This window comes from Morone saxatilis, unplaced genomic scaffold (genome assembly GCF_004916995.1).
Source record: "Morone saxatilis isolate NCDOM2014 unplaced genomic scaffold, NCSU_SB_2.0 Contig18, whole genome shotgun sequence".
Classification (NCBI taxonomy): Eukaryota; Metazoa; Chordata; class Actinopteri; family Moronidae; genus Morone; species Morone saxatilis.
In genome coordinates, this window is record NW_023339740.1 from 83,359 (window position 1) to 96,502 (window position 13,144).

Below are 13,144 nucleotides of genomic sequence, written 5' to 3' on the forward strand. Positions count from 1 at the left end.
AGCATGTCCATGCTCGCAGCGTCCACCTGTGCCTCGCCAAACCTCCACCACACATTCAGTCCAGCGAGATTACACCAGCCCCCTCAGTCTGCCCCCGCACACATGCTTGCTGTACAAGGCAGGATATGAATATATCTGCCATTCCCCAGCACTGCGCAGGTCGAGCTGCACTCTCTGAGCTACAGCAGGAGGAAATTGAAGATGAAAAACAGGCAAATCAATAGGGCCTGGCTTTAAGACAAACGGGATATGTGGTCAGGGAGAAAGCAAGGCTCACTGTAGATCTTATTTCACACTCACCCAAACACATACAATATCACAAAGAGGTAAAAAAAAAAGAAAAAACACACACCCACACACACAACACACACACACACACACACACCACACATAAAAACACACTTTAAGGACTCTAACATGAATTTTATACTCAATATTGGCCACTTACTACTAGCCTGTTTCATATGTCAAAAAATAAAACATACAGCAGAAAAGAAGATTGCGGTGAGAGAATGAGAAAAGTGGCCTTTAGCACAGGTATTTATATATGTATGTTGCTAACTTGTACATTGTAATGATTCACAATGGCTTCCATTGTCACGGTGACGTAACAGTCTGAGCCCAACCGAGCAGAAAAAAAAAGACAAAAACAACAAGTGCAAGCCCCCACGCAGTAATAACACAGAGCTATTACAACATCGCTTCACTCACCATCTTATCCAAATTGTGTTGTTGTCTTCCAGAAACTCTCTGACCCCAGCTAAATAAAACAATGATGTAATGTAATGGGACAAACCCTTTCTCACTACAGCAGCACAATCATAGGCCTTTACCACAATTACAAAGCACAAGAGCTTCCTGAAGCAGATATGGCCGCTGCAGAGCCAGCTGAAAACACTCCTGGAGCAAGCTGTGACTGGGGCACTGACCAACTGTTCATGCAACCACACAAAAATATAACAACAAAGCTTAGTCTGCACGGGTGGAGACGTGGGGGTAAAGGAATGATGTAAAGAAATCGGGCAAAAATCTGGCACCACAGTAAGAGATGGTGTGCTGTATTTCAAAGGGCCTATGGCTCAGTTGTATGGTCACTAGATAATGCTTCAGCTCTAGCAGTGATGTGGCTGTTGTCATGCTGAGTGGCCCGCCATTAACACAGCAATGTCCAGCTGCTTGAATGGACCGGGACCAGGCCGGGGATGAGAGGCACACAATGGAGAACAAAGGCCAAGTAGGTGCTATAAGAGGGGTGGGGGAGAGAGCAGTCGACAGCAGGGCTGGCATGACACAAAATCAATCATCTGTTTCAGGGCAAACAAGCCAGCCACTGTCTGTTTGAGGCTCAGTAACCTAGAGGAAGAAAAAACTGAACAAAACTACTGCTGCCTGTGTTTGGGCTCGACTACCTCTCTGTCCTGCTTCTGTTTCCTTTTCCCCTCTGAAGTCAAACTGAAAGCAACTGTGCCTAAGACAAGACAGCTGTAAACTTAAAAGAAAATTAAACAATAGAGGCATCGGAGTCAAAATCTTTGTGTTTGTTGTACATCTGATTGAGATTAACATGTTATATTTAAAGAGCTTTAGAGAGGACACTCAGTCTTCATGGTAGCAGTATTCCCTGTAAGCCATGTCCCAAATGTGGGGAGGAATGTTTTCCAAGTAGTGGTCTAGCAGCGGCAGGGAGCCCAAAACAGCCATCTTGTTATTAGATAAGCTCATGCTCTGGCATAACATAAACCAGAGACACCCTCTTGTCTATCACCACGTGATCTCACTGCATGACAAACACATTTACATGACATTTCCATTTCCTCTTTTGGCCGACTGTCTTATCCAGAGCGACAAGAGGGTTTGTCCTGGCTCCACCTCGCAACAACATTTGCAGCACAACACATATGTGAGACGAACCAGTGCAAGATTGCAAGGTGTCAGTCTAAGAAAGAACCCAGAGGAGTGGCAGCCATTTTGAACTGCTGTATGGCTTCAACTGTCCCACTGACTGGTTCGACTTGATGAATGTAATACAACAAACCAAAAATGTCTTGAGAAAGGCAACATAAATGATAGTGTGTGTGTGTGTGTGTGTGTGTGTGTGGTGTGTGTGTGGGGGGGGGGGGGGGGGGTATTTGAAAAACAAAAAACTACAATGCTTTAGCATGAAGAAATCTAGGTTCAAAAGGTTTAAGGGTGGTGCTCTATTTTAAGACCAAACCTGTTTAAGAATCCTGAGTGAATGGCCACAGACAAAAGCCTGTTTACAGAAAAGAAAACTAAAACACCCACCTTGCTCTTCCCAACAGGAACCATTTGCTCAAGGTGACAGAGTGAGGTGCTTATGAACAGGAAAAACCCTGGCACCAGCCATTCCTTTCCCCTTTTGTTTTTAGCACTGCTGCTGTGAATTACAAAACAGGGCAGCTGTGAGCGGGTTGGTGTCAAGTGGCTTGACTTTGGTGCAAAAGCTCTCTTGGTTGTTTTTCTTCTGCCCCGCTCCTTATTTGCTCCGTCTCCCTGCCTGACAACACCCTCTGAGCAAACACACTTGGAAATGTGCTTGTGGGTTTTGCAATCTAGGTTTCACCTCACACAAAGCATTTGGGTATTTGAATTGACTATTATTTGGTCTCCTTTATTGTCCTGCTTAGTTACATGAAAGAAAGAGACAGACAGGACCGGGGGAAAGGAAAAAGAGAGGAGGGTTAATGTGATGGAGCCTAAAATGGCTGCCTGCAGTTCAAAAGGTGGAGAGACAGAAACTCTGAATATTGGTGAGCTTTTTTTTTTTGCTGTTATAGGCTTGGCCAAGTATCACAAGAACGCAAGACAGGCAGCGTGACAGTGAGAGAAAGAAAAAGGAAATGAAGGACAAAACATAAGGGTGCAATAAAACAAGAACAAGAGAGAGAGAGCAGAGAGAGAGAGATGATTACGTAGATTGCCTGCCTCACCCCCCTTTCGGCCTTGTTTTTTTCCCCCCCTCAGCCTCCTCCTCCTCCTCCATTATTCTCCCAAGAAGCATTGCTTCTCGGCACGAAACAGAATTAACCAGCACAGCCCTCTGCAACACCGCTCCCCCAGCGCAGAGGAAATGCTGCGCCCCATTGGAGCAGCTCCAGAGCTTCTGCACCAATAGGAATGCACTGCTGAGGCAGGCGTCAGAGCGACTTGTTTTTAACCCCGTTGTGCAAGACGGCAAGCCACACAACACACAGCAGCTGCACAGGGGAAGCTACAGAGAGGGGAAGGTACAAGGACTGGTGCTATATCTGTCCCCAAATAAAAAGAAAAGGCAGAAGGTATTCCACGTCAGTCTCTGACACAACAGGGGAAAATCAGGACGTGATATAAAATGTCTTTTTTACATTGTTAATATTCATATGCTAAGGTGTGACTAATAATCTTGCAGTCAAACCACAATTCAGAGTCAAAATGCTCACGACTGCTTCTCACTTGTGAATTTAATCTTTCTGCTTCCATACAGGTGGAGAGCGACAACCCTGGCTCAGTTGACTTGGTCACATAGGCACAACACACATGAAACCATATTAACATATCAATAGCTACACCTGCCCTCCATGTAATGATACAGAGTGTCATCAGCATGCAAATGGAAAGCGAAAAAGACAGGCCCCCCCCCCCATTCCCATTCCTCAGTGCAACACCCCCTCTCTCTCTTCTCCGACCGTCTGCACCAAGACAGAATCCTGTCTTCTTCTATTGGAAATGGGCCAACATCCTGCTTCACTCCCTCTTGTAAAAGCACACACAAACCGGATTTACATTCTGTACGCTGTATGATCCAGACTCATCAGAATACAGTGCTCACCTATTCTGATCATGTTTTTCAAGGGCACGTCATCTAACGGTTATATTTCTTGGTTTGTAACCACTCTGTGAATATGAATGAGTCCGGGAGACTTTATTTCTTTAGTAAACAGAAAACTGGGCCAGGCTAACCTTGAATGTCTGCACATTCCTCACATCTCCAATGTTTCAGAGGCCCATATTGGGAAAGAAGGGTCCACATCCTGCAGACAGATCTGCACATACAAGTACAGTGCTGCTCTTGAAGGCAGTCCTCTTTCACCAATTGTGGTAACTCAACACCTCTTACACATGTATCTCACTAGAAAACATCATCTGAAGCTGCTATAGAGGCCTACAAAAACCAACATGGCGGGTCAGTTCACGACAGAGCAGCAACAAGCAGCCAGGCAGTACATGGCATGCTTTCCCAGGGTGGCAGGTTGAGTTAGGAAGGCACGCCAGGGTCAGGGGGAGTGCTGGAGGGGCTCGTGTTTCCAATGATTCTGAGTGGACAGGTTTGTAAGCTTGTGGCCCACACTGTCTATTAAAAGATGGGAAACATATTCAGAGAATGTCAGTCGCAACCAATGAAAACAAGGCTCAGCACACAGCAATGAGGCTTCCAACAAGCTTTTAGATCAATCCAAATACTTGGCACCGGCTGGACACCCCCAGCAGGGCACGGGTGTAATCTTTGTACTCATGAAGCAAGGTCGACAACAGCTCAGGAGCAAACACACTTACTTGAAGCTCCACATACATTTTCAAACAGATTTATTAAGTGGATTTTTTACCCACAAGTATAAATGATTATGGCAGATTCACTCGCACAACAAATGTACATTTTTAAAGCATTCAATCTAATCTTTTTGAGTCGAAGAGTAACATGAACAGTTGACTTTATGACACGTCAGACACAAATATGACTGCAGGAAGGCAGTCACACATCCGGTGGCACATTCATTGAGTTAAACATGTTTGATAGAGCAAAAATAACGTCTGCTCTCTCGGTGCTGCTTGTGTCCACCGCTCCGCACTCCGGGCGCAGCACAATGCGAGCCTACGTGGTGCAGCCGAGTGGAGCACAGCTACTCAGGCGGCGGTGAGGGCAGCCATTTGTGCTCGGGAGACGCGGGGTCCTAATAAATCAAAAACCCTCGCACAAACACATGCTATTTAATCACTCAGCCATTTCCCAGCTTCACTTGTCAACTGTAGTTGTGGCTGGCTCGCAGTTCCCAGTGTATTTCATTTTACCTCTAAATGCTCATCAATTCCACTAAAGGAGATAATATTGAGACTGATGGCTGAAACAGCCCAACAGAGTTGCAGATGAAAATGTGGCATTTTCTCACTGTCAAGAAAATATCTGAATCATCAAACAGCGAAATGGTGATTAAAAATAATAGCAGCTACGAGGTCTCGAACTTGGTCGAAACTTGTGATTGCTACGTTCCGGATCAACAATGCTACACTTACTCACACGTTGAAATAAAAAATGGAGGCTAAAAAAGGAAACAAGAGCTCCCCTCTAAAATACCACCCATTTCTCTTAACCGCCACCGAGGCTGGGGGTTGGTAGGTGGGGGAGGTGAAGAACAGCAAGTCACTAGCCAACATATCTGCTTTTCTGATTGCTGGGTCCCACACGGGGGGGGGGAAATAACAAGCACAAATAGAGGAAAAACCGAGCTTTCAGCTTGATTCACACGCCTGAGCGAAGTTAGGAATGTTGCCAACGACAAATGCATTAACATGATGTATCCAAACACCACCATGATGCAGACACCGTATTTTTCATAAAAATAGACGTATTCGTCCAGAAAGCCACAGCAGCAACCAGTTCGCTATACAGACACGTCTCCTGGTGTATACGCTACATAACGAGAGGTCCATAGTGTGGGTCTGCAATAAAGTACTGGTTCAAAATGAGGACACAATCAACTGGAAAACATCCAAAAAGTTAGCTAAAGGGCTAGTATAGCAATTGTTGCCTATGGCTTGTCTGCTACCAACACAGCAGCTGGTTGCTTAGCTAACATGAGTCGCCCAATAATGATCAAATTGCAAGTTGTGTCATGGGCAACTTTCAAATAATTCGACAGTTTCCTGCTCCCAGAATAGCATTTAACACGTTGCTGTCAAAATAACAATGCAACAAATTGTTGTTGGTTCTAATAAAACAAGTTTGCATTTGCATATTACCTTACGCGGTCTGATCCTGAACTTCCTAGCCCAATAGATGGGTCTATTCTGCTCTAAATTTAACCTAATAACAACTATGCAACAAAAGCGAATAAAGTAGCTGTGATGTGCTGCTGATGTTGTTTTGAGTGTGTAACGTTGAGGTATGTTAAACCTATGTAGAAACACATTATCGAAACTTGCTCAACAAAATAAGATTTTTTTTATTAATGCTTCAAAACCACAGACATGTGTTGCTAAACCATAGGGCTTTGGTGTGAAACTTAATTCCTCTAACGTTCAATGGCAATGTATCGTTATAACAATAGCTAATGTGACCGGTTCATCCCTGGTGTGAAAACTGAGGGAAAAGCCTGAACTGTAGACACCTCTAATGGAGTGAACGTTACACAAGTCAAACTCCTGAAAACTTGCAGAATGTCGTTGAGAGCTTTGGGGACATGGTTGCTTGAAAATACGTTTTAACACTGGCTATTATATAACTAGTAATGTGGTTGATTGCCAGACTAACAAGCTAGCTATCAAAAACAACACGAGGAGCTGGTCAAAAATCCTGGAAGATCAGTCCAGACAGCCCAGAGCAGCCCTGCAAGGCAGACCGTCAATATGGGGAGCTTTTCAACCACCCAAGCGAGCCGCTTGAAAGTGGAAAGATAGCGGAGGACAACCAACTTGTTCTAATAAACTTAACTGGACGCTAACTAGTTAGCTAGCAAAGTTGGCTAGCTTCATAGCTATGTTTGGTTGACTGAAAACATGGTCAGTACGTGACTGTTATATTTATGTTACTGCCTGCCTTATAGAGGGTGATATTAACAATTAAAGCAGATGTAAAGTACTCACCTAAAGAGGCATTCCAAACTTGTATAAGCGAGGCAAATTCAAGTACAGTAGGAAGTCCTTATAGTATCCAAACATCAAATCCAACCAGACCAGTAGGCCTGTAGTCCGGCCTCGGAGTCTCCTGTATCCTTTGCCCTTAAAAGTAGCTCCCTCTCCAGGGGTAGGAAACAAACTTCTCAGTGTCTCCCACGCATAGACGGAAAGTTAAATTCCCTGTCCTGTTCAGGTGCACTGCATCCATTGAGTGTCTATTATAGATCCCCGGTGGATAAATCCATTTATTTTAGTGTATTGTATATTTACAGTCGCTATTTATAATGGGGTATATGCTGCTGTATGTGATACAGGGCTCTGATTCTGTCTCGGGTCCTTACATTCGCCGAGGCGCCCATCCCCCTCCTCACCGGCATCGACCGCGGGTCCCAGCGAAACTGACACACAACCACGCCACGGGGTTTCCCTGGCGACCGTGCAGGGGCTCTCTCCTTGGGCGGCCCTTGCTGTGATATCCCGCCTCTCGCCAATGATTCGACGGCGATGTGTCAGTCATGTTACACACGAGATATACATGCAAGTATTTGGTATATTACAGCGTCGATTATTTTTTTTCCCGGCGACTACGTAAAACGGGGCGGGCACTGCTTTGAGGAGGGGTGCGAAAATTCAGTTCCATTATGATATGTGTGTACTGGTGGCGTACAAGGAGGAGAGCAGGAGAGAGTGGCCGGATTCGGGAGACAATTTGACACCCAACAGAGGATCTGTACCTTCAAAGTTTCGGGAAATGCTCGTTATTAAATTCAAATGGCATGGAATTAATTTCAATCGTTAGTGGGATTAATGCTTTTTATTTGAGGGTTACATTCATCAATCTAACGTGGAAGGAGCTTTCATACCAATACATAGTAGCGAGCGTTAGCTACACGGGGTCTCTGGGGCCCAGTTCCAGGGACACCAGAGGCAGGGTTAGCCCACTGGGTCAGCCCCACCTACCGGTATGTCAGATGAATGGAGTATGAGGTGTCGCTCTGGTAGCATCTGGTAAGGGGTTGGACAGGGAAATTGACCAGTGCTCCTGGGTTGCATCTACTTATTACTGGCCCCTCCTACTTTTGTTCCCGCTGCTGATATCAGTCTCTTCCCACACTTGTAGCCACAGAAAAAGTGACCGACGCAACGAAAATACTTTTAGCAGTAGCAGCGGCTCAATAAAACTCACCTGGGAGTTGTAACGTTACCAGAGGAAGGGGCGAAAAAAACGAGTGTAACTTTTCATGTGATATTAGAATTTACAAAGAAAATTGAGACGCAGCCCTTGTTTCTTGCTGAATAATGTAACTCTATTGTCCTAGCCTATCACACACACTGGATTTACAAAGCGTCAAATGGAGACGTTATTTCCAAACGATACAAGCAAATAAAAAATATTTTCGCCATTTGGACAGAGATATTTATAAACAAGTCGTCCCAATGACGCGATTGGTTTCTTGTCATGTCATGAGACTTGAGGGGCGACTTTGATTGGCTGTGGTGATAAATGCCAACGTCATTTGTTGCAGAGGTCTGACGGGCGATGAAATTAGACAGCAGAATAATACAATCGTTATATTGCGGCTGTGGGTGTAATACAATTAAGACTCGAGCTTCATAACGCAGAATTAGGAAACATAATGTTGGTTGTCAAAATATCTGACATTTGCGTATGGATACGTGAAGTGAAGGTTTTAGGCCGAACAAAGCAGAAAGTAGTTCAATACTATGCTCACTTATTTTATAATGCCATAACTATGGGCTATCCCTCGACATCAGCACAGCAGTGGTTATGGAATCGGTGTAGTAGCCACCATTACACAAATGAGGTAATACTGAATTCGTCTACGCAGGTATAACGTAGTTTTTAGCCATGAATTCTAAATAGGTGTAAACACAATCATTTTTTTAGTGCTCGGTGAATTACACGAAAGCTAACACCAACACTTTAATTTTGACGTTACTTAACATTTATCTTGTCAGTTTTCTTAAAATAACGTTTAGTTTCCGCTTTCCCTTCCTTTATTTTTTTTCTCCTTTATAAACACGAGCAGAATCGTTTCCGAGAACGTCATGAAGTTAATAATTAAAAGGACCGTTTACAAGCTGGACTGCCATGGTAGGCAGTGGCCATATTTAACAATACTGCCATTGTTACTGCGGTAAAAAAGCAATGTCATATGGCCGGTCCAAACCACGCACTGCAACATGGCTGTGTTCAACCCTCCCCCACACTGCTTTCACTGCCACAGCCCCGGCAAATCTCTGTTCATATGCGCCAGTCTGTTTGTTCGAGTCTGGAAGGGAAAAACACGATTCAGGCTGCTTGTTACTTAATCTGGAGGCCTTTTAATTGTCTCCATAGTCTGAAGCACTCACACAAATGACTTTATAACACAGGAGGTATCAAAGTGTGGACATGTTACTAAAATTGACATAACTTTGGGATTCCAATGGTCTGTTCAAATATACACTGCATGCATAACACTGCCATTTTTTTTTAAAGATTTCTATTACAAATAAAATCGTTGACATTTAGCTAAGAATTATGGGAGTGGCAGCTCATGGCCACAAATATTTGTTAGTGAGAACATAAGACACTTGACAGCTCACACACCATTCTATGTGTGTTAAGATTATTAGTGCGCAAGACGTTTCACCAAGTCCTTAACAGTTGTCATACATCATCTGCGTTCTCTCAAGCTGTACGTTGATCGACTTCATTATTGTAAACTTTCCACAACAGGCAATGTGCATAAAGTCAGGCCTAGTACAAACCTTTACTACATGACATTTTGGCTCCACAGACACTCACCCACCATCAAATTCTACCAAGAAATCCAAAAAGTATAACTCAAGGTTTTTTCCTTCTGCATAAAGAAAAAAAAATACAATACAACAAAGTCCAGTAACTGTGCATACTGTTAGGATGGCACACCACAGATTATACAGTATATGGCCCTAACAGGCATATGTATACAAAATATAGCCATTTATCAATAATAATAATAATAATAATAATAATAATTAGTGTTATTCAGTCTACAGGGTAGGGATCTTTGGGAGAATAGTCGCATACAGACACAAAATCATTTAAACGTCAAAAATGAGTGTTCACATAGTTAAGTTAATAAGTTACCCTTCACTCAGGGGTAGTGGATCCAACAGGGGACTACTACATCTGCTATGGGTGTAATTATAATTACATTATGTATTAGGCTACAGTACACGGCCCCTTTAATAAGTACGCATAATTCCAATATTGGTCAACCATCAAACAAAAATTTATTTGACTTTGTCAAATCTGAAACTGGACAACAGACTAGAACTGTTTGGAAAGTGATTCTAATAAGACTCCTCTAAGCAAGTGGCCTGTTAAAAAAAGAGAAAGGTCACCAAAAAGAAAAAGACTGCCTTCGTCTTGTTCCCCTGTGAAGAACCGGTCTCTCTCCCCTCCTGCTCTCAACGGCCGACTAAGCGGCGACAAAGAATGAAAGGGAAACAAATGGCTGAGAGTGTTTGTTTTCTGGTGTTGGGACATTCCCCCGTTCTTAAGGTCTTTTTAAAAGGTTGTTACACTCTTGCATGCCAAGACTCTCCGTGCCGCTGGGAAATGCTGCCCTCTGCTGGTTGCACAGTGGCACTGCAGAGCCATGCCTCCCCCACTGTGGGTTTGAGCCCCTCAGAGCAGCTTCAGACTCCCAGTGACGTTGTTCACCATCTCCTCCTCGCCCATTATGGCCAGGACAGTGCGGGACCCAGCCTCCACCTGCCAGACAGAACAGGGGCTGGTTTACTGCTCAGATTCTATAACATCTTCATGCCAAGGCACAGTACAACACTGACAGAATCAAATATATTAGCTCTAATAATGTGACAATATTTTGGGAATGACTACCAGTGCCTCCAAAATACAATTACACACAACACAAATGGTCTGTTTCCCTCACCTGGGTAAGCCCTGCATCCTGGACCAGGTAAGTGGGCAGGCTGAGGCTCATAGCCAGAGCCTGCAGCTCCAGTAGATGAGCCACATTAGTGCCCTGGACCACCACCTTCTTGGCTCTGTATCAACACCATGCACATGAACGTGTTCATTATTAATGTTTTTTACAAATGACTTCATTATTCAACAATATTGTAAGTGTTGGTAAAATATATCAAAAAGGATTTCTGTAGTCAACAATGTTGGAGCTGAGCAATTCTACAAAGCAAACAATGAGAGAAGCAAGTGCGATCCCACACTGATGCAGAACACAGACAGGCCGTGCAGCAATGATTGGGGGAAAAAAAAAAGGGTGACACAGAGTGGGACGAGGACAACAACCAGCCAAGACAAAACGAGGAGCTCGTACCTAAAAGAGGGGCTACTTCTATCACACAAATGTGGTTTGGGTATGAAGAGTGTGACACAGTGGTCATTTTATACAAACTATGTATTCATTATGTGTTATAATGTGAAATGTATTGTTATATAGCTAATTTCATATCCACATCGGGATATAAGACTTTTATATGGCCCAGCTCTGACAACACTTGAACTTTCTTGCTCCTCCGAAATGATGCTGAAAACTGTTATTTTCACTATGGTCTATTTCAAAGAACTCTGCACAAGAATAAAAGCTTCAGACTGTTAAAGCTTCTTAAGATTATTGCTGTCAATTGTTGCTTTGAATATTTCTTGTCATGTAAGATATAACATAACCTCAACATTTGCACATATTCAGTGCACAAAGTCAACTCATTTTAAGGCTTTGACTATGAACTCAAAACTTAAGACTACATGAAAGACATGCATTTCTCCTCCAACATACTGTACAGGCCTTACCCGCTGTGGTCCCACTTCCAGGCCATCTCCCTCCAGCTGTTCTTCTCCTGCAGAGCCTGGTACAAACCCACAGCAGCATGGCCAACCTGGGCTGCCACCTGCACAAACACACAGCGCAGAGTTTACACCTACACATCTGTTTAACTTTCCAGACCTTTTTGTGCCGTTTCTGACCGAGAAGAACCTGGAACTCATGCAAATCAAAGACGGGCTTTGTGAAATAAGAGAACACATGGCAGCTTTACATCATTGTAAAACCAGAGGCAGGAGTTATTAAACGTAGGACTAAGCTTAAAACGACTAAGCTATTGTTCAATATTATATACACTCTCTTTAGGATGGATTGAGTATTTGAACACAGTTGCCACTGGCACCACTGGACCTACCTTTCCAACACCCATGGCAAGGTCCATGTTCACCACAAACACCATCTTAAACATGAGGTCATCGTCTCCCTCCTCCTGAGGGTCAGAGCAGACACAGAGAGACACTGAGATTTGGATTTGGACAAACTCCACAAGGTCTAATGTACCAAGGTGTACCTGTGGGGACTAAGGCTAGCTTATGGGCACCTCATTCTCCAGCTTGTTGAAGTAGTACATGGCCGCCTCCTCGGCAGACACGTTCCGGGTGTGCAGAAGTGCCTGAAGTGGTGAGAAACAAAGAAAAAGGTCAAGGAGCAAAGCAGTGATGCCAGTCACAAAAATGTCCAGTCCAAATGCTACCCAGTCCTATTCCCTAAGGACCCAGAAGCAGAAAACACTAAACAATTCTGTTTATCACAATGGCAGGTCAAGTGTCACAATAAGATATTCCTTTCCATATTCCAAAGTCAGCTTACTCATCTTTTTGTTTTAGCTGAGGCTCTAGGCCTGTATTGTCTCTCAGTCCTGGTACAGGGTTTCTGCAGGTTTCAACAGGTTACATTTAAGACCTCTGCAAGACCATTAGGAACGCAACTAAAGACCTATTTTACATCCATACTGGCAAAAAAGGGGGAAGAAGGATATGAAGGAAAATCGATGTCGGTTTCATTTTGTATGATCAATACAAAATTTTCCCTAAAACAAATTTTAATGTGAGACTGAAAAATTTAACTTAATACAAGTAACCTTAACTTCATTGATCCAATCAATGTTTAAGACCGGTCAAAATCCTATTTAAGACATTTTAAGGTCTAAAATTCAAACTCTTTGATTTTAGAGACCGTGCAGACACGCTGTGGTAAAAACTGTCCCTGAGGACACTTGGTACAAACAATTTCTGGAAATATTCTAGTTAGAAAAGTAATAATATAATGAGGTAACTGTCTCTATGTAGTAGTGCAGTAGTAGTAGTGCAGTGTTCACATTATATACACTGTGTTCCAAGTTATTATGCATATACTGTTTTGTTCTTTTTCTTACTAAATAGTCTATATAATTGGCA

General features: G+C 43.4%; 1 protein-coding gene across 3 annotated transcripts in view; it reads right to left on the minus strand.

The window, feature by feature from the left end:
* Nucleotides 1–9,214: 9,214 nt before the first annotated feature.
* si:dkey-19e4.5 (UBA_like_SF and PTH2 domain-containing protein) overlaps nucleotides 9,215–13,144 on the minus strand; it is a 6,632-nt gene continuing 2,702 nt past the window's right edge. For all 3 annotated transcript variants that reach the window (XM_035662118.1, XM_035662117.1, XM_035662119.1), the window contains exons 3-7: nucleotides 12,289–12,360; nucleotides 12,103–12,177; nucleotides 11,717–11,814; nucleotides 10,839–10,953; nucleotides 9,215–10,657 (exon numbers count right to left, since the gene is read on the minus strand). In XM_035662118.1, coding sequence (XP_035518011.1) covers nucleotides 10,571–10,657; nucleotides 10,839–10,953; nucleotides 11,717–11,814; nucleotides 12,103–12,177; nucleotides 12,289–12,360 — 447 coding nt within the window. In that variant the 3' untranslated portion in view covers nucleotides 9,215–10,570. The remainder of the gene's footprint in view (nucleotides 10,658–10,838; nucleotides 10,954–11,716; nucleotides 11,815–12,102; nucleotides 12,178–12,288; nucleotides 12,361–13,144) is intronic.